Genomic DNA, 24,052 nt, shown 5'->3' with positions numbered 1-24,052 from the left:
CCACGCTGAGTGGTTTCATTATTGTCGACACTTAACTTTGAAGCGCAGAGTATCCTGAGGCGTACAGCAACGAGCTCAGTCTGTGGGACTTGGATCAAGAAAGCAGAGAGCGTACGCTGACCCTCACTCGCTTCGCCTACAAGTGCGTACACAGTAAGATAATAGTTATAACATGGTAAAGTACGCTAGTAATAATGCTCACTCATGGCCTTGGGAGGCCTTACGTGGGGCTGACCGGACTCGTGTCGGGCCTGAGGTGCGTTAAGGCTCCATGTCAGCCATACACCCGAATATCATGGAAGGTCGCCTGAAAGCCCAAATCTTTGGATCCCCATCAACCCGGTACTATTTGCGGAGGTTCTACCTAGCGGCTCGAACCCAGAGTCAAGAGGCTGCTTCAGCAACAGAGAACACTCCCCTTGACAGCCAGCGTTCGATGCTACTTTACATAGCTGGAGTTATTATTGTGATGCGTTTGCTTATTTCCTTTTACATTTTCTCATCAGAAATAAATTGAGATTAGTCGCACCGTATTGCATTGGAACCACCCATTTCTCCAGAATCAGGTCAAATCACGTATAAAAAAAAAGATGTGCAGCAACGCAACTGTATGGCGCATGTGAGGACACCGTTGTAGCAAAAGACGAGAAGAATCAGAGCCACACAGAGGAAGAATCCCGGCACCCAACATGGTCTCGGCACCTTATCCAAGGGGTATCTCAGTGTGGGTGGTGATGAATTGTAGCAAGACATAAAGCCATTATCGTACATCGGAGACGGGCATCAAGAGTGTGTTGGTGTTTCTGCTCAATGCAGAGGCAGGAATAGTATGTGCATATGTACGGACTGGACGGAGCAGTGGTAGGTAAATCAGGATGAGTTCACAGGGGCAGCTTGTCCATGATTCCACTGGTAAAGGAATCTCTCATTTGGCATGCCTATGGGAAGTGAGTTAGCCATATACCCATCCACCTCTGAAGAAGAACCAAACACTCACGGCTTCCGCTTCTCAGCACCCTTCTTCGCCGTCCCCTCCTTGCCTGACATATCCCAGAGTCGAGACTTGTACGCAGGGAAGGAAGTGTGATTCCAAATGTTGACGAGGACACTGCAGTCACCATCCAGTCAGTTGCCACCCTCTGCCTTCTGCTTGGTAGGTCTCACCTCTGCGTATTATCCTTGTACTCCTCATCCCTGATCCCCTTGACCTGCACCTTCATTCCATCCTTCGTAACGGCGATATGCTTGCGCTCCATCTTCTCGCGGGTTGTCTTGCCCACGCCCTGGGCGATCGTGTAAGCGACATACCCCACTGCGGCGAGGATGCCGACCACGAGGAAGAGAATGATGAGGGGGACGAGGTTGTGTTTGGCCATTTTGGAGTCTGTCTGTGGTGGGCGTGTGGAGGAAGAATCAGTTCTCGCAATGATCAGAAATGATGATCCACCCCAGAAATTGTTCAGGGGTTTCAACTCATCCAGCGGTTCTGTGACCCGCTGGGCGAATCAAGATTTACTTCGGATCACGCGAGCGGGTGCCGTGACTAAGGGGTTATGTAAGGCAATCTAATTATAAATTAACTATTCTGGACTGCCTTAGCTACATGAGTTGATCAAAATAATGGACTGTGAATAGAATAAACCAAAATAGTAGGGGAAAAACCAAGTCCGATGGACCCATGAGACCCGTAGACCGTGTTGTATCAACAGATCTCTGCATCCGGCGATCCGCGACCCGATCTGGTCCTCTGCGTCATTATGATAGAATCCATAGAAATCCATAGTTAACACACCGCACATCTGGGGAAGACTACATTCTAACCACATTTTAACCCATTATTATCTTCCTGTCTACAGCTGAACACCACTTGTAGCATGTGTGATATGCCTTTCTTACCCATACTCCCCATCTGCTTCCAATGCGGCACGGATCAAAATCCATGCCACTGTAAGGTGGTCGGGCCGACGCTAGGTGAGTTGATTCCTGCTACAATATTCATGACTATCCGTCTCACCGTCTCTTGCTATGTAGGATTCCTCAGCACCGTTGTGGCTGCAGTAAGTGACGCAGATATTCCTTCAGCTTTTTTCTAGCTAACTGATGAACAGGTGTTCTGCTGGCCCGCTTCCATCTTCTGTGGGTGCGGCATGACCAAGACCGGAAAAGAGTACATCTACCTTTGTTTCCCTACCTCGTTTGTGAGTGGAATAGGAAGCTGACGTGGTTATGGTTATTAGTATGCTGGGATTCCCTGTGCGTTTGAATGGACAAGTCAGTAACGCAATACCAATTTGACGGGCCGAGGTGAGGCGTTGGGGCTTGTATATAGATTGGAATTGGGGGAATGGATTGAAGTCTACCTAGATTCACAGTAAACTGATCACTATTCTAGTGAGATCCTGCCAGGCTCAGTAGTCTGTAGCGACCGATAGCATTATCACGCCATTTCCTAGACGCGTAGAAAGGCCGCAGCTGGATTGAGTTCAGAGGCATTTCGACGATATGCTGGATCTCTAGCTGAGACATCGCTTTGCTATCATCGTCGAGAACAACGTTCGAAGACTTCACGTCAATATAATCTCGCTTCGCGCAATAAAGACGAGTCAGTGTACTCCCGATGGATATTAAGTATTTCTACTACCGTGATATCATATAGTTGGTAGAGAGGCCGGCTACTTACGCCCTCATTGAATCACTCCCGCGCTTCTTGAGTACGGGGTAGGACAAAGCTCCTAGATTGTCATACGGCCTCCATCCGCTCCCTATGTTTTTGGGGCTGCTGCAAAATCCAGCCCGGGGCCATGTTGGTGTAGAATGGGATATCCTAGACCCCAAGCCAACATCTCCCCACAACTGTTGCAAAGCCATTGGGGAACAACAACTCCGATCTTCCTGAGATGGAGAAGAGATGAAGATGAAATAAAGATCTGATGGAAATCTGCCAGTTCGGGAGACACGAGGCGGCAGTCAAAGAGTCAGGCGGGTCCTAGTGTCTGGTTCAAGGGTCCATCGAAAGAGTTGATCCCAACAGAATCCCCCTATTTCTATTTTAGTCTGCTCGGGTAGCCAACTCGAGTTGTATGGTGACCAAATAAGTAACTATGAAGCCGCCCCTGTTCCATGTGGATCTTGAAGAATCCTTGAGGAAGCTTGTCTCCTCCAACGAGATGCCGGCATTGGACGATCCCAAAAAGATGAGTGGAGCTTGGATCCTTTCTTGCCATCGGCCCTCAATGGCTTCCTTGCCTTCCGCCCTCGTTAGCCTTCTGCAGTGGGTCTTGGCGTGTTGGTCTTGTTGGATGATCGTCCGCGCGGGGCGGATGACAAAGGCTAGGGGCTAGCCGTTTCAAGCAGCCAACAGTGGCTTTGTGCCTGCAGCACTGCACGCAGTGATCAACCTTAAACCATCTTGACGAACATCGCCTTCGTGCCGGGGCGATGGCAAACCCCAGTTGCACACCCCCCGGCCCCAGGGTCATTTTCCTATCAAATCGAAGGATGACGTCTATATCAATATTGGGGTATGAGGGACGGATGCATTTCTAGATCCACGGGCAATTCCCCTGAGATGGCGCTGAGAGGATTGGTACTCAAATATTGTGATAACCAGTAAATCCACATTTCAGGAACACTTACGGAGTATTCCGTACGTTAATTCGACTTTCCCCGTTTGTGGTTAAGCGCAGGCCCCGTGGCGATGATCCTGGGGGCCAACTATTTTTGTAGTCATGTCATAGCCTCTAGTATCAAAATCCTTCACGATCGGACAGATTCGAGGAAGCAGGCGCCCTCGTCTATAAAGACGCCCGTCTGCACAGCTGGCATTGAGTTTCATCCAGCAGCAATTCACTTCCTTCTTCTGTGTTCGTGTTCAATTTCCTCAGGCAGGCCTGGACACAGCAACATAGTTCATTATAGAGAGAACTAAAGCTTTGTTTTTGTTTGATTCTCTGAAAATCCTTTTTTTATCTTTTCTTTCTCCCTTGTTCCTCTCATCATGAGATACGCTGTCATCTTGTCCGCCGGGCTCTTGGGCTCTGCGATGGCCCTGCCCGCCCAACAGGACTCTGGGGATCGCACCCCTGGTGGTCCTGAAGAGTCGCCCGGCTTTATGAAAGGCGCAAACTGGGGCTCGCCATCAGAATCTGGCAATGCTGGTGCTGCTGCAACCAACACGCCAGGCTGGTCTCCTTCTCGCCCTGCAGACCCCTTGGGCGTCGAAAGCAACGGCGGCAACAGCTATATTGACGGAGTCCTGAGCAAGATCTCGCACTTCATGGCCAAGCACCTGCCTGGTATGGTCGAGGAGGAGTTCAAGGAAGCCGAATCTGTCGTCCTCAACTCGGTTGCCTCAGGCGCTCCTTCTTCCTCCACCCGTCGGCCCTCACCGTGGGGTTCCTCCGGCCTCCCATCTACCCCGGTTTCCATCATCACACCCTCCGCGAGTCCGGTTTACACTGGACCGGAAGATGGAAAATCAGACCAAACCGAACAACAGAACGGAGCATCCGAGGGTGCGCACCGCTTCGGAACTGGTCCCAAGGACAAGCGCGAACAGCATGTCTCCGGACCGGGAGGCAATGATGATTATTTCCCCATGGGAGGCTACAACTCCGCCGAAGGCCAGTCCGTGCCGCCCCTGCCGACGCCGACCTCGCTCATGGGGGGTGGTCCATCCCCGATGGGAACCGCGATTGCCTCATCAATTGAGGCAAATCTCGCCGGCGGTGCGGCTCCATTTATGATGGGAGGTGACGGTGGCCTGCTCGATATGCCTAGGTTCACGCCCACGCCTTGGTCCGGGTCTTACTTGACGTCCACGCCCATGCCCGCACCTACTGAAGCTCCTACTCCCTCAAACGACGTAGCGGCCGAGGTTCAGTCGTCCCTTTCAGAACTTGAGGCCTCCAAGTCGGCAGCAGAATCAGCCGCGTCGTTGTCTTCGTCTTATTCCGCTTCCGCCGCGGCTTGGACATCGGAATACAACATCATGCACGCTTTCCGCCGAGCTGAGGAGACCCCAATTGCACCTCCGCCGGAGCACCTGAACCAGTTTGGTGGGTATGGTCTTGGCCCATATATGGCAGGAGCACCTGGCGAGGACCCCGATCTGTATCCTCCTTCGCGTACTCCTTCGCATACTCCTTCGCGTACGCCTTCGTCTAAGGCTTGGGCTACGCCTTCGTTTACATCTGTGCCTATGAGCGTAGTGACGGTGACGGTCACGCCTACGCCCGCACCTACTGAAGCTCCTACTGCCACAGTCAACGAGGCGGCCGAGGTTCAGTCGTCCCTTTCAGAACTTGAGGCCTCCAAGTCAGCAGAAGAGTCGGCAGCATCGTTGTCTTCGTCTTACTCCGCTTCTGCCGCAGCTTGGACGTCAGCATATAACATCATGCACATTGGCCGCCGAGCTGAGGAGTCCGAGCCTACTCCTGAGCCCGCAGCCGTTAACTAGTCTGCAAACAACGTCCCAAGCACTATTCCCACCGAGCCTGGCTGGCCTGGCGCTATCCCCGGTGGTTATGGTGGTGATTCCGATGTTTGACCATGAAGCTCCTGGATCCGGTGGTGCGAGACCTGGCGCTGCTGCACAGTAAAAGGACAAGTCTTCTCCCTCGACGAGTGCTTTGAACCGCCACCGCGTCGGTCATCTTCACCCTTCGGGCGACAGCTTTCTTCAAACGAATTTTGGTGTATGACTTTTATAGAAGAGGACTCTCGGTCTTCTAGAATGTAACTATGATTAATTTACAAACGAGTCTCTTGTTCATTTCAATTTTCTGGTAAACGCTTAGTTATGTTAGAGCTCTTTGAGCAACTCATAAAAATCCTTGCTCCTTGTACAGCGAGTGTTCCTCGACGACATAAGCTCTTTACATTCCACTCTGCCACCAGAAATAGGATTGGTTCTGCTTCGCCATTATCCGGAATCTACCATCTGTATACACTACAAATCAAAATACTTGTCACCTCGCTTCTGTACATCCCCACGGGCTTTGTAACATCCGGCTTGTCGAGGCGATAGTGTGAATTATATCTACGAGTCGAAAAGGACAACGCAAGGAATGAATGTGAATTATACCAAGCTATAAAACGGGATACCGGCTCTTTCAATCAGAATCGTACCCATTACTAACCTAGTCTCCTGGGAGAAAAACAGAACACTCAACAACAACAAGGCTAGCAGAAAACGGAAAACAACACAAGGATGCAGTGGTGTGGGTAGTGTGTGCAGAATGAGGTATCCGAGTGCAATCAACAGAAGCGTTCACAAACCGAAGCGAAGAAAGGAAACGAGACAAAACGAAGCGAAACAAAGGCACGAAAACACAACAACACCCTCTAGTAAGATGACTATTTCAGCTTTTCCTTGATCTTGCTGAAGAACCCGCTCATGCGCTTCTTCTTCTTCTCGTCCTTGGCATCAGCGGAGACGGCGGCCGTGTCTTGAGTGGTGGCCGACTGCTGCGCGGCAGCCTCGGTCTTCTTGGGCGTGGTGGTCTCCGTCGTCGGCGCGGAAGCAACGCCCGTGGTCACGGTAGGACCAGACGCGGACTGGATTTGCTCCTTGCCCACACCGGACACAGCGGCCTTGGGGTCCGCGGCGGGGGCGGAGGTCGGCGCCGCAGCCGTAGTGGCCCGGCCGGGGGGTGGAGTCGTGTTCGGAGACACATCGGCGGAGTCTATTCCCTGGGCTGCCACCGCCGCGAGGCCTGGCGCAGTGGGCTGGGTGGATGCGGAGACGGTCGGTGCCGGAGTGCCGGCTGATTCCTCGACTTTCACTTTCTCATGCAGCTCCTGCTCCACGTCCTTTTTCTCTTCCACGGCGAGCCGGTTGGTAGCTGCCTCGGGGTCCTGGTGGGCCTCGGCGAGCGAGTCCTTCACTATCTGCGGGACTTCGCGGGCGGGAGCAGAATCGCCGTTGGTCGTCTTCTCCAGGGGGACGTTGGCCGCCAACGCCGCCGTGGTGGAGGTTGGCGCAGCCGACTGGATGGTGTAACCGGGATCAATGCTGTCGGTGGCTGCGGCGCGCTGAGCGGGCCCGCCCATCGGCAGACTGGACTCGGGGATGGTGTTCTTCGACACCGGGGGCACGGCGAAGGCGCTCGACCCAGCAGTATCGGTGGTGGGGTTCTGGGAGCCCGCACCGGCCAGGGGCACGCTAGAGCCCTTCTCATAGGACTCCTTGTCGAGCTTGACGGTCGACTGGATGGTGTTGTCATGGATCGAGCCAGGATCGGGAACCGTTTCGCCAGGGTTCAGCTTGACGGGGTTGCCGATGCCGCCGGAGGCCGGGATGGGATTCACGGACAACATGTTGTCAGACTCCTGTCCCGGGGTTTCGGGGAAGGTGCCCGGCAAGCTGCCATTCGCGTCCTCCTTGGGCACGGCGGCCGCCAGTGCGGCGGTGGTGGAATCCGGGGTGACGCCGGACATGATGGTGGGTTCGGGCGAGATCTCGTTGGGTAGAAGCACGTTGTTGACGTTGAGGTGGCCGTCGGTCTCTTCACGTACACGGTTGTCTGTAGTCCAGGTGCCGTCGACAACAAACTGCGGGAAATGGGAAGCGAGTCAGACACCCCTCCTCTCGTTATTCATATAAAATAGGCGGAACAATGACGTCAGGGGCGATGCGTCATGGAGCAGCATTGTATGCCTGAACCCTAATGGTACTCACCTTGTATTGGATCTTGTCGCTGGTGGCAGGCAGCGAGACTTCTTTCACGAAAATGTCGCCCACTCGATCGAGCTGGACGGTTTTGCCCCAGTCATCGAAGGTGCCCGTGACATACACCTCGGTCGCAGGGTAGGGCCTGCAGCCTGCGGTCAGCACACCAATCTGCGGTCGCACACGCAGGAGAGTCTGTCGGTCGCACACACTTACCATTGGAAGGTAAAGGTTCCCATTGCTGGCAGGTGTGGGAAGGGAGGTGAAGGAAGGGATGAGAGGGAAAAGCGCGAAAAAAAAAAAGGGTGTGAATGAGTGAGGCTGGGCAGAGTTCGAGCCGCCGGGCGGGCCTAGTCACCGGTGGGGGGCAACACAGACCAAGTCTCTACTGACACTTCCTTCTCCTTCTCCAGTGAGTTTACTTCGACCACGACTCCTATCTGATACGTAGCGATCTCTTCCTGTGTTTGGCTGGTTTCTCACGGGCATTGGAGCTGTCGAGTCTATGGACCACGGAACGGGGATCGACGCGGTGGCGGGCCCTGAGGATTGGATTGTTGTCGACAAGGGATCCGACCAGCTCGCTCAACCCGAAAGGAGCAGTGAATGACTTCAAGACACCCGCGGGTGGCGATAGTGGGTTTCTAGAAGACATCTGGAACCCCGCGACACATCCGGCGTCTCCGTAGGACGGGGATAGTGACGTCGATCACCTAATCGTAGACGGGAGGACCCTAGGAACTGAATACTAGAACCGCTGATGGACCACACGATGATCGCCCAAGCTCAGACCACAAACCCCTCCCTTCCTTCCTTCTTTCCTTCTCGGGCACCATTTGACTTAGCTCGCTTGTCTGCGGCTGTCCTTCTTCTTCTTCTTCTTCTTCCATCGCTCTCCACCCTCATTCTTCCTTCCTTCCTTCCCCACCCACACCTCCCACCAGGATCGCGCAATGTAGGTGTCTCTCTTTCCCTTCATTTGAGAAAGACCCAGAACATGTCTTGCATGCAGCCGCCCATCCCGCACTGACAAGACACCCCCCTGCCAATCTCCACTCGGACCTGGAGAAACCCCCTCCTGATCTTTTGTCTTGCCCCAATTTATTCCCTCTGCCTACCTTCTTTGCTTCTTGGCTATATAACTCTCTCCCCCCTTGCATCAATCACAGTCTCCATTCTGACCATTCTGACCCCTCTCGCCAGACCTTCCGTCAGGCCTTCATCCCCCACGGCCACCTGTCTAATCCCACTTCCGCTCAGCCCCAGTGTGGCCGGAGTCGCGGCCCCAGCGGCCCCAGCGTCGACACAGTCATGGCACACAACTCATTCCCGGGTACCAACCCGTTCCTCAGCACGGGCAACACGGACAAGTCACCGAACATCCAAAAGATCTCCGAGGAGGACGAATTCGAAGTGACGTCACCAACCGATGTCACTTTTCGCAAGAACAACGCCGGTGGCCCGACGGAGCCGGTGTATCGCGGAGGACGTGATGCGGCAGAGCCAGGGTCACAAGGAGGAGGCGGTAGCGGTGGTACGTTGTTTGGGCAGAGCCCCTTCGGGTCCGGGTCCGGAGAGGGGGAGCGCAGTCACGGCGAAGACGGCGACCAACTCGGGATTCCGACAGGCGCCGCGCAGCAGCACGGGTTCCCCAACAATTACGCGCTGGGTCGGCGGACCTCGGTGTCGGCGGAGTCGTTAAATCCCACCTCCGCCGGTGCGGAGAGCTGGACGCCTCCGCACCACCCCAAGACGGACGAGCAGCTGGCGCGGCTCAAGACCGCCGTCAGCGGGAATTTCCTGTTCGCGCATCTCGACGATGATCAATTCAAGACGGTGTTGGATGCGCTTGTCGAGAAGCCCATTCCGGCCAAGGATATCAAAGTGATCGCGCAAGGCGATGCCGGGGATTACTTCTACGTGGTGGAAAAGGGCCACTATGACATCTACATTCACCCGTCGGGCTCTGTGCAGCCCGGTGCCGATGGCCTAGGCAACAAGGTCGGCTCGACCGGACCGGGAGGCTCCTTTGGCGAACTGGCGCTGATGTACAACGCCCCGCGCGCCGCGACGGTGGTGTCCACAGATGCCAAGAGCACGCTGTGGGCGCTGGACCGCATCACCTTCCGGCGCATTCTGATGGACTCGGCATTCCAGCGGCGCCGCATGTACGAGGCGTTCCTGGAGGAAGTGCCCCTGCTCTCCTCGCTGAAGCCGTACGAGCGGGCCAAGATCGCCGACGCACTGGACACGATCAAGTTCCCGGCCAACTCGACCATTATCCAAGAAGGCGATCCCGGCGACGCGTTCTTTCTCTTGGAGGCGGGCGAGGCCGAGGCGCGCAAGAACGGCGTCGAGGGTTCGGTCAAGTCCTACAGCCGAGGGGATTACTTTGGGGAGCTGGCGCTGTTGGACGACAAGCCTCGCGCGGCGAGCATCGTCACCAAGACCGAGGTCAAGGTGGCGCGGCTCGGCCGGGATGGGTTCAAGAGGCTGCTTGGTCCCGTGCAGGATATCATGCGGCGGGCTGAGTACAAAGTGGATGCGTCCAAGTCTCCTGTTTCTTCTTCATGAATGTGATACGATATTTGATGCAATTGAACGGGCGGGAGAGATAAAATGTTGGGCCCGGCCTACTCTTTAGAAAGTGCCTGCCTCTTTGCAGTTGTGTCGTCTCCTCAAACTGATGAATCTGACGTTTTTCTCTCCTTTTTTGGTCTTTTGGTGCCCTACCCTCTCCACCTCGCAATTCGGCACTCGCTATGATCCTGAACTGTATCTACATATCTGTTTCTGTTGTTGTCGCTGTTGTCCTTGTCTCACGATCCTCTGATGGATTTTGATTCCTCGCTTGCTTCCTTGCCTGACTCGATGATCAATTGAGCAGGACCGAGAACCCACTTACTGAAGAACGTGTTCAATCTGAAATTTAATTATGCAACTCAACTCCACCGAATCCAATCTTTCATATATCCCAAATGTAGAGATGTTACCTTCACATTCACCTATTCATCTAGTTCGTTATTTGAATGGCTGAAACAATATTACCTCGCAACAACCAAATCACTCCTCAATACCCACTTTTCTCCACTGACCACCTCACCCCCCTCGTGAAGCATACACTTGTCCCCATGCCGATGAAGCAGCGCCAGCCCTGTCTCAGGGGCCACGGAGATTGGTTCTGGATGTGGATTCGCGCGCGTCGCGTCTGGGTAGAAGGTCGTTGAGCCGCCTGTACAAGAGTTTAGGTAGATGAGGAGCGTCCAGGTTGTAAGCGCGGGTGTTGGTTTGGGTATTGAGGGGGAGGTAAATGTTAGGGCATTAGATTCGTCGTCTGGGGTATACATGTTAGTATATACGTATGTCGGTGGGCATAAAAAGATGGATAGACCGTTGACCTATTTCTGTGGGTAGTGTTGGTTTCTCCTTCAAGTAACTTACAATGTTGCGCAAAGAATTGACCCGGTGAATAGCGATACACCCTAATGTTCGAGTTCAACCCCAGCGGTGTCCCGCCCCAAAGGTGGTGTGCTTTTTGCGCCCGTTCCAGAGGACTCTTCTCCTCCTCTTCATCATAATCATCATAGTCATCCTCATCAAACCTCTCCACCACGAGCTCCCTCAACGCCGTCTCCCCCCACAACATCTCCGCAAACCTTGCGTCCTCAATCTGGAACCGGTCATTGACGCGCACTGCCTCGTCTTTCTTGGGTTTGCCCGGTGTGGTGGTGAGCGGGAGAGACGCGAGGAACGACACGTAGTTCTTGCAGAGTGTTCCCGGGAGGAAGTTGCGGATTAGGTAGATCTGGTCTGTGACGAGGGGCGTGAGGGTGAGGTCTGTCGGGGGGAGGAGGGGGCGGAGGGGAGGCCAATTTGGAGGGGCGGCATTGGCGTTGGGGGGTTGTTTTTGGGTCTGGGGCGTTGTTGCTGCCTTTTTGGATTTGGATTTGGGGGGCATGTTTGGTTGTCTTGGTTCGTTACTTTCGTGCTTTGGTGGGTTGTGGTTGCGTGGATGTGGCGGTGCGCAGAAGTTATCGATAAGATCTCGGCTTGGAGGAATCTACTTCAAGATGTGTGTACTTCTCCGCTACTGTACAGCGGTAAATTAATACTAGGTCTATGGATTGACTGTAATATAATTGAGGCATTGGGTGTATTGCTTCATACTACTTAATTGTTTATTTTTTCAAAAAGTATTGTCACTAGCCCTAATTTGAACTTTGAACTGTCGATTAGTAGATATAGTCAAACAAAGTAATTGATCATTGGTAAAGAAAAGGAGAGGAGGAACCACCACAAACCGTAGACATCGTGTTAATTCCTATGAACTTCTACTTCTAATTTCCATTCTTGTCGGGAAAACACTTTCTATCTAGGAAATCAGGGGCTGTCTGCTATCCACAGGTATTCTAGGTTACCCACAAGCGCGAATCATCACTATGAATAGTACTCGCCCCCAAATAGGACCACTGCTGTGCAATATTAATCACTCAAACTAAGCGGCTTAATTGTGGGCGATCGGGGACTACTGGCTTCCCATTGGTTTCTTCGTAGAGAATGTTCTCCTACCCCACAATTCAATCCTTCAGCACGCCTTATTCTTCGTGATTTCAGTCCATGATCCACCCTTAGGCTGCTGTATGATGATGGTAGTCCCTATTACCCCTAGATATACTTAGACATCAATACTTCGGTGTAGCATACAACGAGCCAAGGCAGCTGAACTGTTCGTGGACACGATCATCATTCTCTGATTTCACTATCCCTGGTCTCTTTCCCCTTCCATTCCCGTTCGCTGTACCCACTGCATTCATTAGGACTTTTCCTTCCTTTGTGCTCTCTTTTTTCTATTTTTTGTGGTTCTTTTTGACATCGGTTTAGCGCGTGGCGCAGCGATCAGGCGTCTTGCTTGGGGGCGGGTACCTTCGAGTTGAAACCGAAACTTTGTATACTAGTTGAGTTTGGGGCGAAATCATGAGCTTGAATGAGGCTGCTGAAGAAGCCGCAACAGTATTTAACGAAGCTGTCTCCCCCCTATTTGCATCTTCTAGCCAACCTCTAGCCAACCTTCATCATGTATCTGCTCAATACTTTTCTGACAACCGCCTTCCTAGCCAAGTTGGCCTATACTCAAACTCTTACCTTCGTTGCCAATGGTGACGATAGCAATTGTTGGGTTCAAATCGACAACTACCTCGGATGTACAGGGCTTAGCGACTCTAGTATTGGGGTTTTTGATTCGAACAACAACTGCGTCGGTGGTAAGTACATTAGAAGTCTTCTAGTTGATCTTCATATCCTCCTCTTACACAACCGTGGCTGAACTTATTCTTCCTACGCAGTTGACCCTCCCGAAACGTTGACGCCTGGAATATGCGGAAATGCTTTCTTGTCTGTATCATGGAATGATGGTAGTGGTTATATAAATTTCCAAAATGTTGGAAACCCAGCGCAATCATTGGATATTACTACTTGGGAAATAAACCAGGCCAATACCATTACTGTCACCGACTTTGATGAGGCGTCATATTCGCCTACTGTCACTGCTTCAGTGTACTAGTTCAGTTGAAACCCCGCTGGGTCTGTCGAAAGACAAGTGGGATTGAGCAATGGAGACTGAAAAAAGCTTCCGCAGGGCGAAGAGAGCTCGCGGGAATTTGCGGGAGTCTTGCCCAACCATACAAAAAGGCGAAAGGAGTTGTACGGGTTGGGATAAAGTCTTTTTGGGCGCTGGAAGAAGCCACACGTGTGGAACTGGTCGAGATTGGACTAGCGGAGCAGCTTGTGATTTTCTCAGTGTGCTTAATTTCAGTCTCCTTGTTAACCCATCTATGTTTTCTCTTTCGGTCTATCGTACCAATGCGGTCTGATTGGGACACCCAATAGCGGTCACCTGCTCCGATGCCCAGCGGTTAATCAATCTGCACACGCTGAGATCCTAGCTCTATATATCCTTCTATGGCTTTCTACATAAAATATCTCGTCGTTTCAGGCTCTCGCATCCCCTGGCTGCAGCCGGTGAAACTACGACCAGAGAACGTTGAGTTTCGCAAGTCCCTTTTTTTTGCGTGGTGGTTCAGGCTCGAGATTTTCTTCGCTGAGGTAAAACTGTATCAAGCCAACAATCGGAATATTCACCAAAGCGAGGATACGCGTTTTCTTCCACCATTTGTAGCCAAAGTATAGAGCCAGGAAGATTGGAATGTTGATGTACGATGAGACAAATGTTTCAGCACTCCAGTGGCCATGGATAAATGTGCTGAAGCCTCCAGTCAAAAGTAAAAGGAGGATCAGCACAAGCGAAACCCAGGTTGAGTAAGGTTGAAAAGGGGCAGCCCACGGGAGCTCTCTGTAGCGGTCGATCCCCTGCTTCTTGCAACCGTAGTAGAATCGGAGATATGCGACACAGATAACCGCCCAGTCCACTAAATTAGAGATCGCCACAAAGGCCTGCAGCCAGCCAAAGACTGTGTATGCTGACTTAGAGACGACCATATACCCCAAGGACATAAAGGCCCCGAACAAGCTGATCGCCACGTAAGGCACACTGAATCGGTTCAGCCGGGCGAAGACTGCAGGGGCATGGCCCTGCATTGTCATACCAAAGAGAATTCGGGAGCCGAAAAGGATAAATGAATTGCCAGCCGACCAAGCTGAAGCGAGTATAGCGGCATTAATAATCGAGGGTGCATCCTGTATCCCTGCCCGACGAGCCGCAATAACAAAGGGGGATTGGGAAGCTGTTCCAGTTAAATGAAGGAGGTTGGGGTCATTCGAAGGAATAACCAAACCGATCATGAATATGGACAGGATATAAAAGACCGGGATGCGGACCAGTATGCGCTTTGTTGCCTTTGGGATGGCCTGTCTTGGAGATCTTGTCTCAGCTCCAGCAAGGGTGATATTTTGAACTCCGGAGTATGCAAATACTGCATTGTTCAGTGTCGACCAGAAACCGAGAAATCGACCCAAAGCACCCTTGATACCAAGGTATTGGACTAAGGGCCCTGGGTCTGCCCAATATTTGAATCCAATCGATTGGCCACTTGGTCCTCCGCCGCACGTAATCACAAGCGCCATGATATTTACACCCAGGACCAGTAAGATCTTCAGCATTGCAAACGCAAACTCAAGCTCCCCATAGACTCGGATGAGAAATAGCGCAGTGACGAGTATCAGCATACCGAAAATAGTGACCCATATTGCGCCGCTGATAGTAATCCAGAATTCAACCAAGATCGAAGCTGCCACGATCTCGGTAGGGATAGTCACCAAGTATGAGCATACTTGATTCCATCCGTTAGCAAAGGACATGGCAGGATCGAAGAAGAATTCTGTATAGCGGATGAGACCGCCACTAAGAGGCACTAAAGCGCCCATCTCCCCGGTAGCGAGGACGACACTAGAAGCAACAAGCCCAACGACAGTGTACCCAAGGAAGGCACCTAGAGGCCCTCCCGTTGCGAGTGCTTGGCCAGAGTTGAGGAATAGCCCTGAGCCGACTGTGCCGGCCAAACCAATCATCTGAATGTGTCGCTGGTGAAGACCTTGCCTCAGGACATGTCTTTCTCTGAAGCTTCGTATAATATCATTCGTCTCACCGTTAAGTACTGGACAGACAGCTTCCCCCGTGAGAGGGATTTCTGAGTCCGTTTGGGACGACATGGTTGTAGAAATTGCCGAACAACGACGGCCAAAGAAGTCAGCTATGAGCTGAGGGGAGGTGGTTTTAAAACGGCTTGCTGCCTCTTCGCCATTCGAAACGTCACCAAAAGCGATCTAGGATTGGGGGGTGGCCTCATGGGCAACCATGGGACCTTTAAAGCTTATATCAGCTAACCGGTCCTTCCGCAAATTACTGTTAACGGCGGACCATCCCCAGATGATCAATGATAATTTTCCCGATGCCGCGCAGGCACACAGCTGAACGTGGTTCGAAAAACGTTGAGCGTGGTTCGAGAATTTGACCCACATACCCCTTTCTTTCGAACCACGATCAGATTTAAAAGCCCTTAGTTCGACCCACAATCATCTATCTACCTCTTGTATTTGATTTATAATTATATGAATGATATGTTAAAATTAGATGTATATTAATCGTAGATTTAGTACTAAATTATAGTTAGATTGTATATATACAAGGCTATCTATAAATTTTCTATACTAGTAAAAGCGGAAGTTGAATCCTCTGAATAGGGCGATCGCTCTTACATAAGAGGGTTTTTTTTTGTGGTGGTAGCTGAGCGTGGTTCGAAGAGCACCTGAGCGTGGTTCGAAGTCACGGGATGCTTTCTCAAACCACGATCAGGTGGTTCTCGAACCACGTTCACCTAGAACCCGTTATATGCTAGTTAGAGCGGAAGTTGAAACCCCCTATTTATTTAGATCGCTCCTATATAAGAAACTATTTTTTATAGTGGTGATAGCTGAGCGTGGTTCGAATATACCTGATGGTGGTTTGAACAACCATCACGTGACTTTGAACCACGGTGGGGCTTATGTTTCGAACCACGCTCAGGTGTTGTTCGAACCACGCTCACTTGGAATCCGTATTTGTCGTGGGGTCTTGGAAGACAAAGACAAATCATGTCGTACACTCTATCAACACACTAATTTTGACGTCATCAGTTCCGCTTAAAGTAAACTTCTACATACAAAGGCCTGCAAGACTACACCCACTACTAACAGGTAGGCCAACAAATAACAACTAAAGATAAATGTCGCTAACTAAACTACTAGATCATCATGGATAAACCAACGCGGTCAACGCTGTCTCCGATGGCACGTAAATTCCTCAACGAAGACGCGAAGACAGATGCTGAAAAACAGTCTGAATCTAGCTTTTCCATTGAAACAGCAGAAGCTGATGAACAGCCTTCATTTCCCTGGCCCTACGACATCACGGACAAAGGATGGTATTTTTTCTACGGCACTCTAATGGACTCGCCGACCTTGGCCAAAGTTTTGCAAGTAGCAAAGCCGCCCCAGCTACGTCCTGCACGCGTGATCGGCTATCAAATTCGACTCTGGGGACCATACCCTGCACTTATCGATGGACCGCCCGGCCATGCGGTCGAGGGAGTGGCATGCGAGATCCTGTCGCAGAAACGTCTGGATCGACTCATTGCCTATGAAACGGAAAAATATTATATTCATGCCTGTGAGATCAATTTATTGGATGTCGGCGTCGGTCGTGAAGAAACAGTCGATGGCAATGTCTTCATGTGGGACGGAGAGCTAGATGAATTGCAGGAAGGGGATTTCAGTCTGAAAGACTACTTGCGAGAGAAGAAGTTGGAGGAGTTGTAGGCACGAGGACAAGGTATGCGCTTTCTACCTTAGCAGAAAGCCGAAACGCATAGGTTCAGCGAGTTCTTTCTCTGGCCTACTTTCGCTCTTTCTTCAACTTTCAACTCTCTTCCTTCCAAACCAACCCTCTTACTTAACTTGAACCCTCTCGCCTCGGCTCTATTCTATGCTAAATTACTCGCATACCCTATTGTTAGCTTTCTTACGATGTTTAGGGCCTATCGAGATTGTTTCACCCATCCTCCAATACCACCCTAGCAGCAGTTGGAGAGAAGAAGTCCGGCAGCTGTTTCGCGTTGTTGGCAAGCAATACTTAATCGAAGCCAATAATTCTTGTGGCCTGCATGTCCACGTTTCGCCTTCACAAGACCGACAATGGAGCCTAGACACCCTTAAATCGTTTTGTCGAAATGTTTTCTTTTTTGAAGATTCGATCGAATTTCTTCTTCCTACGAGCCCGGCAGGATGAGACATAACTGACTCTGAGTAATTACCACTTAAGACTACTCTTCGCATCGAAGTGTAGGTTTCCTGCAGCCTATTTTAAAATGCCCGGCGATCCTTTTCCTCCAGATAATGTTCGTCTATCCAGTACATATGAGCTTCTAGCTGGGTGATGCGAAAGGGGAATTCAAGGAGATCGAACAAACCCTCTCTATTATATGAAGTTCAATATATAGAAAACCTAATATTGGTGTAGTGATCGCCCATCAGATTGAAGGATCAATGATCACTCGAAGGTTCGGTGCAGAGACTGGGGTGGATTGTCCGTGCAGATCGAGGAGCCCAGCCCAGTAGGAACCAGGCACTCCAAGTGGATCGGAGGAGGCAGCCGGAGAAGATTATTGGGCGGGGCGGGAGAGAAAATTTGACCGGGAGGCCAGCGGATGGGCCGAGGGGATCAAAAGAGGGAGGAAGTGCTGCGAAAACACCATCGTCGCCTACAGAGAATAGTAGTGACTGCACATGAACCAAAATTTCTGTTGATAGTTTCATCAGCAGCCAAAAAAAAGCGAGGATGAAGACGCAGAAGCAAGGAGTATAGCCTGACAGACCAGGCATTCACTTCTCACCGCCCGCCCCAACGAGAACTTCAGCTTCTGTTCTTCTTCTCCCTCGCTTCCCCCAGCCATGTCGTCGCAGACCATGACTGCGCCAGCCGTGGGCCATCGACCACCTGATCCAGGTCCGGAATCGCCCATATACGATTATGGCTCGCAGTCCAATGACGCCCCGCGAACGACTCCAACGCCTCCTCCTACTACCACCGGCGACTCCGCAATCCGCGATATGCAGAACTCTCCTGTCTCCTCGGCCGCCGTTCCCCACGGCCTTCCCACAATGGATATGACCGGAATAAAGTCAGAACCATCCGAGCACACTTTTTCCTCCGAAAGGGACACCAATACGCAATCTGCCGCCAGTGCCCTGCTCGCTCAACTACTCGGAAACAAATCGAATGCTGTGCACGGCCAGAATGCTGCAGCGCAACACCAGCGCCACAGCAGTACCTCACATGTGAAGATGGAAGACTTAGATGGCGACTCAACTGCTGCGCCGACGGATCTAGCCTCAATGTCAACGGGGCTGCAGGATCTGTCGAATGGGCCAACCGTTGGCGATATCTTCTCTGGGTCGGGCATGGGACAAGAAAATGGGCGCCATGCGTCGGATGCAACGAACAGTATCTCCGATCCACTAATTCCCAAGTCGAACCTCGAGCAACCGTCACTCCTACCGCCCTTAGACTTCACGGCAGCCCCGAAAAACGCCTTGGAGGCCCTCCAGCAGAACGAGATGCTTACGGCCGCTTATCTTTCCCAAAGTGCTGATCTGTCGGCTCTGGGATATCAAGATGGGTCGGCATCAACGGCCGGATCGGAACCTCGGATCCAAGCGTTTGCCAAGTTGGAGTTTGATGATGGGCATTTTTATGTCAATACCTACTCATTTATTCTCGGTCGAGATGTACGAGCCGCACGTGCTGCGCACCAGCGGGAGATCCAGTATCGGCAGGCCGTGAGGAGTTCTCGGGCAAAGAGCTCCAGTGGCGGAAACACCTCGCACACCCCAAACCGTGTCAAACAGGAAGAGAGCGCTGCCATGATGGGCAGTGTAGTGAGTGACCGTGGAGGCATTATGGGTTTCGATCCCGATGTTCCTCCGCACCTCCCGGCCAATTTGAATCTCAGTCGACGATCATCAAAATCCTCATATGATGGGTCTGCTGTGCCCACCCACGCGAACCCGGCTCAATTACAACAGCCAACTACCACCACAGTTACCGACTATAATGCTCTTGCGATGCAGTCTTTACAGGAGGGCAACGGTGACGCAAAGCCAGTCGATACGCTGGCGTTGCTTCCGTCCCCGGACTCCTGTCCTACCATCCCCATCCACCCCCCGACCACGATTGACGGCAGCGCCGCAGGCCATCGAGGTATCTCCCGAAGACATGTACGCATTTCTTACAACTTTGATCGCAACCTTTTTGAAATGGAAGTCATGGGACGAAATGGAGCGTTTATTGGAGCCGACTGGCTCTCTCCTGGCCAAGTGCGCCCGTTGCACAGTGGTGATTATGTTCAGATCGGAGGCGTGCGCATCCGATTCTTGTTACCGGACGTCCCCATCGGTGAAACAGGAGCCGATCGGATGGAAGAGCAAGCGGCTGAAGAAGAGGAAGCGGATAGTGGTTCGGTCGATGCCGAGCACGAGCTCGATGACCTGGATATTGCTGTCAGCGACAGCGCGGAACCCAAGGATTCAAAGAGCACGAAACTCGCTCTCAAGAACAAGGATTCTGATTCCACAAGAGCCGTGAAATCCATCGAGGGCGATAATGACCAACAGCCCGCCCGCCGGCGCGGACCTGGTCGACCGCCCAAGGATGGGATCATGTCCAAGCGCGAGCGTGCAGAGCTGGCAAGGGAACAGAAGGTAGCCGCCAAACGCGAAGCCAACGGCGGCATTACACCACCGCCGGCGGCGCCGACGGCAATTCGGCCCACCAAGGCTGGAAAGACAACCAGCAAGGAGCCCGTTGGCACCGAGTCGCCGCCTGCATCCAAACCTGCCGAGAAACGGAAGTATAACAAGCGGAAGAAGGGCGATAGCACGCCCATGGATTACCCCCTCCCCTCGACCGAGGGTGGACAAGCAGAGCAGCAGCCTGAACCGCCAGCCAAGCCTCCGCCTGTCAAGAAGCGCAAGCCTTCCCGGTCACCATCGCCCAACTACCCTCCCGAGTCTGCCTACACTCCAGAAGATTTGGCCAAGCCTCCTTACAACTACGCCGTTCTCATTTTCGATGCTCTGACGGAAGCCGGAACACCAATGACGCTGAAACAGATCTACCGCGCGCTGAAGCTGAAGTATCCGTACTTCCGCTTCAAGTGCGAGACGGAGGGCTGGACATCCAGTGTGCGGCACAACCTCAACGGCAACGGTCATCTGTTCATGCATGCTGAGCGAGATGGCAAGGGATGGTCGTGGCAGCTCCGGCCTGGTGCCTCGGTTGAGAAAGAGAAAAAGCGACGTCCATCACCGCCGCCTGCGCCGCCGCCGCAGCCGTCTCAACCCCCTGCTGGCCCTCCTCCTCCTCAGCAGTACATGCCTCCTATGGGTCACTCGTATCCGAACGCGCAAGCCTCGGGGCCCAACCAGCATCAACGTCAACATCAACATCAACAGTTCCAATTCCCTTCTATGCCTTCCAATCCGTTCCCTCCTCCTCCTGCTGCAGCGGCGACGGCCCCTCCTCAACACTCCAGTCCATACCATCCGCCGGCGAAGCCACCGCCACCTGCTGCTTCAACCGCGGGCCCATCTCCATCTCCGGTTCCGGTTCCGGTTCCAGCTCCGGCTACAGCTCCTGCCCCGACTCCTGCATCCTTTCCCATTCCGAATCCTATCCGCAGCAACCTGCCAGCTGCCTTTGCGAAGACCATCCCTTCAACCTACACCTCTCCCTACGCCGCCGATCCTCCTCCGCAGGCAGTTCCACCCCGGCAGTCACAGACGCCACGACCGGCCCAGGGCCCATCGCAGCAGCAATCCCCTTATCCCTCACAACAAAAGCCTCCTTCTTCGCAGCAGCCGCCACCGCACACAAACCCACCACCTCAGACCTACGCTCCATCCGCCGGTCCTCCATTTCAAACTCCGCATCAACAGCCAGCCCAGCGACAACCTTCTCATCCACCCCACCAACAGGCGCCACCTCCATCACAACAACAGCCGCAGCCGCAGCCGCAGCAACCGCGACAGCATATTTCATCCGGTTTGCCTTCAGCCCAGTCTCGACCACAGCAGCACCAGCCGCCGCAGCCGCGTTCTGTACAGCCCAGCCCAGCGCCAGCCGGGCCCTCAGAGTCATCCTCGTTCACCGAGCGAGCAAACAAGGCAATCGACGACTTCGAGAACGTCCTTATGGAGGACTACGAGGATAAGAACTACATCCGAGAGGTCCTCCGGAGTGCGCGTGCGCGCGTTTTGGGCGATGCCACGGAGAGCTCGTTCCCCGGCGGCGAGCCCAAAGACGAGGCTGTTATCATGGACGTGCTTCGCAATCTGGTGGGCAGCTTGAAAGACGAGTGATGTGGTGGCCCAGCCTCTCTCACGATTTACGACTTTTCTTTTTATCTCTCGGGCTACGTTGCGGAGTTAGATTGGAGCTAGAGCTGGAGCTCTTGATGGTGATGGAAGGAGGCTAGGCTGCTTTTACCTCTCCTTGCTTCCTTTCTTCCTGACGACTTATCGAGTATACGAGTACATGTGTTTGTTAATCCCCCCCCCAATGTCTGTGTTTTTGCCCCCCTGTGCGGGAATTCGAGTCTTAATGATATCCCTCTGTTATCTAGCTGGCAGGCTATTGTGTTTCTTGCCGATTCTCTTGTTGCCTCGCCGATGCGATAGGGTACGGAGGTTGCGTTTATTATTATTGCATTCCTCTTTTCTGGGTGCCTTACTTGGCCTGTCGCAAAATTCAAAATTCAAAAGCTTAGCATGATAGAAATACCAACCCCAACTAAGTTGGCGGGGTCCTTCCTGTTTGTTTCCTCGGAGTTGAGCTTGGCGATGAATCCTTGGATAGAATAATCTCGGGTAACCTTATGATACTATTGCTCAAAATCTGGAACTCGGTCGTAAAAGCTTCAGGACCTTTTGACCTCTCCACTACTCTATGGAGAGTTGATCACGACCAACATTGCACATGAAAGTATAAGTGGCTTCCAGAGCCCTCTATAGTCCAAAGATGCGTAGTTCAACCCGGAACACATGACGGCGGTGAATATATAACGATGACAAAGGTCTATTACCCTCTCCCTGTCGTAAAATGGATATCCACGGCCATGCTATGATTTTGGGTAGTATAGAGTAGTGGCATCGTGGAAGGTCTACAAACAAAGGCCTGCGGGTGAATGAGAGACCGTTTCATATTTCCGGAAGTCCGGCGGGAGAACAATACTCTAACCACCGAGGCATTTGGGAAGGACGTAGGCTACATTCTATACACCAGTCGGGTGTGGGTGGCGAGGTCCAAACCTACACTAACATCCAATTTATGACGGCAAAGAACATCCGAGTCGATCCGCCTTAACGTCGATGTTTTCGTCTCCCCCGCCGTTGGGTACGTGCCCATTCGATGTCCCGGATTTTTCCCTGTCTGGCGGGGTCGACTCCGAGGTTAAGAGGAGGGGTTCCGCAGGAGGCGGAGAACTGATTTAGCGAGCGCGCCGTCACCTGCAGGTTTCCCGAAACGTCGTAGAAGTAGAAAATGCCCGACTCTAGCCTGGGTCTTATTTAGTTTAATGGATCTTCATGGCAGTGTTGGCCGATTGATTAGTTTATGCAAGTATGCTGGTTTCGCAGATGAAGATATATTTCCGGGCCGAGAACAATACCCCTAAGGAGGCATTTTGGGAGGGAACAGCACCGTACTACTTTCAAGCAGGACAAGCATGAGTCTTCTAGAAGAAGAACCCGCCGTCATCCGAACATAAGAACAAATTATTAATCACTCCTGTGCCCCCTCTCTCCTCTTCTGCCATGCGGCATGACGCTATTAGGCTCACTGCAGGGATCCGCTCCAGGTCCACGTTTTCTTGTCTGCCTGTAACTATCCAGTCAGAGAATGAGTCAGAGGGCCGTGTGTGTGTGCGTGTGGTCCAGTCACCCACTATTATCATTGGGCTGGGCGAGTCGAAGTCGGTGAGTTGGGTTCATCCGGGCAGAAGGGGGCCCTTGCGAGGTTGGACCGGGAGGCGTGTGATCTGTGCGGCTGTGCGTGCTGCTGCTATAGTAGAGACTGCGCAGTTGCAGCATTTATTGATTGATTGATTATTATTCAAGTCTGTCTCTATATGCTAGGAGGTGCGATCTGTCTGGCATGTTTTGTTCGCTTTGGATGGGGTTCGAGGAGTTGTGCCGACGTCGGGTGGTAGGCGGAGCAACGGCTGGAATGTGCAAGTATGGGGCTCGTACACAACAGTAGGTAAGCTGACCTGCTGACCTGTCTTCCGACTGTTCCATTTCTCGTCTCCATTTTTTAGGGCTTTACAGTATGTACTATTATACGAGTCGTGTTGCCCGGTGAAGCACGGGAGTTTACTAATGTACGGTAAACGGCCAGTTCGCAGTGGGGCCGCACGAGTCGGTTCTTTTTTTTTTCTGTTCGTTTTTTTCCTTCCCGCCCTTTCCTATTTGAAGCGTAGTGCCGGTCCAGAGGCAGAACCAGTGACACGGGCGTTGCATCACCGGATTTGCCTGGAGTCCACCGGTCGTTGTCGTATTCGGTTTTCCGTACCATGCATCATCACTCTCGCCACGGAGCAGTCACAGGGAGACGCGAATCATACCATAATCGATCGAAATTTCCAAGTGATCATTATTATTAGCAGACATGGATTCTGGAAAAAGACGGGGGCGACTGTCCTTCGTAATTATTGCGAAACAGAATTTGTGGGTGGTGTTTTTTTGCCCCCCGGAACGAAAATAAAAGGGGATGAACAGCGGACGATCGAGACCACTCCTGGTATTGATGACGGTAATATTACCCACACGCACCAA

The 24,052-nt window shown here is 52.4% G+C and overlaps 8 protein-coding genes across 8 annotated transcripts; 4 read left to right on the top strand and 4 right to left on the bottom strand.

Moving 5' to 3' along the window:
- Nucleotides 1-925: 925 nt before the first annotated feature.
- Nucleotides 926-1,376, bottom strand: PFLUO_LOCUS4512 (uncharacterized protein; the record flags this gene model as incomplete). Its single annotated transcript, XM_073781870.1, has 3 exons — nucleotides 926-938; nucleotides 998-1,108; nucleotides 1,165-1,376. 3 exons carry the CDS (start codon nucleotides 1,374-1,376, stop codon nucleotides 926-928), a joined length of 336 nt encoding a protein of 111 aa, XP_073638582.1.
- A 2,621-nt stretch (nucleotides 1,377-3,997) lies between these two features.
- PFLUO_LOCUS4511 (uncharacterized protein) lies at nucleotides 3,998-5,458 on the top strand (the record flags this gene model as incomplete). The annotated part of the gene is made up of 1 exon (XM_073781869.1): nucleotides 3,998-5,458. The coding sequence occupies one exon, from the start codon at nucleotides 3,998-4,000 to the stop codon at nucleotides 5,456-5,458; it is 1,461 nt and encodes a 486-aa protein (XP_073638581.1).
- An 899-nt stretch (nucleotides 5,459-6,357) lies between these two features.
- On the bottom strand, nucleotides 6,358-7,911 carry PFLUO_LOCUS4510 (Cruciform DNA binding protein; the record flags this gene model as incomplete). Its single annotated transcript, XM_073781868.1, has 3 exons — nucleotides 6,358-7,554; nucleotides 7,682-7,817; nucleotides 7,889-7,911. The coding sequence occupies 3 exons, from the start codon at nucleotides 7,909-7,911 to the stop codon at nucleotides 6,358-6,360; spliced, it is 1,356 nt and encodes a 451-aa protein (XP_073638580.1).
- Nucleotides 7,912-8,983: 1,072 nt separating this feature from the next.
- Nucleotides 8,984-10,246, top strand: PFLUO_LOCUS4509 (uncharacterized protein; the record flags this gene model as incomplete). The annotated part of the gene is made up of 1 exon (XM_073781867.1): nucleotides 8,984-10,246. One exon carries the CDS (start codon nucleotides 8,984-8,986, stop codon nucleotides 10,244-10,246), a length of 1,263 nt encoding a protein of 420 aa, XP_073638579.1.
- A 470-nt stretch (nucleotides 10,247-10,716) lies between these two features.
- On the bottom strand, nucleotides 10,717-11,630 carry PFLUO_LOCUS4508 (uncharacterized protein; the record flags this gene model as incomplete). Its single annotated transcript, XM_073781865.1, has 2 exons — nucleotides 10,717-10,904; nucleotides 11,114-11,630. The coding sequence occupies 2 exons, from the start codon at nucleotides 11,628-11,630 to the stop codon at nucleotides 10,717-10,719; spliced, it is 705 nt and encodes a 234-aa protein (XP_073638578.1).
- Nucleotides 11,631-13,696: 2,066 nt separating this feature from the next.
- Nucleotides 13,697-15,337, bottom strand: PFLUO_LOCUS4507 (uncharacterized protein; the record flags this gene model as incomplete). Its single annotated transcript, XM_073781864.1, has 1 exon — nucleotides 13,697-15,337. One exon carries the CDS (start codon nucleotides 15,335-15,337, stop codon nucleotides 13,697-13,699), a length of 1,641 nt encoding a protein of 546 aa, XP_073638577.1.
- A 1,080-nt stretch (nucleotides 15,338-16,417) lies between these two features.
- On the top strand, nucleotides 16,418-16,981 carry PFLUO_LOCUS4506 (uncharacterized protein; the record flags this gene model as incomplete). Its single annotated transcript, XM_073781863.1, has 1 exon — nucleotides 16,418-16,981. The coding sequence occupies one exon, from the start codon at nucleotides 16,418-16,420 to the stop codon at nucleotides 16,979-16,981; it is 564 nt and encodes a 187-aa protein (XP_073638576.1).
- Nucleotides 16,982-18,112: 1,131 nt separating this feature from the next.
- PFLUO_LOCUS4505 (uncharacterized protein) lies at nucleotides 18,113-21,580 on the top strand (the record flags this gene model as incomplete). Its single annotated transcript, XM_073781862.1, has 1 exon — nucleotides 18,113-21,580. One exon carries the CDS (start codon nucleotides 18,113-18,115, stop codon nucleotides 21,578-21,580), a length of 3,468 nt encoding a protein of 1,155 aa, XP_073638575.1.
- Nucleotides 21,581-24,052: the final 2,472 nt, after the last annotated feature.

This window comes from Penicillium psychrofluorescens (genome assembly GCF_964197705.1).
Source record: "Penicillium psychrofluorescens genome assembly, chromosome: 3".
Classification (NCBI taxonomy): Eukaryota; Fungi; Ascomycota; class Eurotiomycetes; order Eurotiales; family Aspergillaceae; genus Penicillium; species Penicillium psychrofluorescens.
Note: the sequence above shows the minus strand (reverse complement) of the source record. Positions and strands in the feature narration are given on the sequence as shown.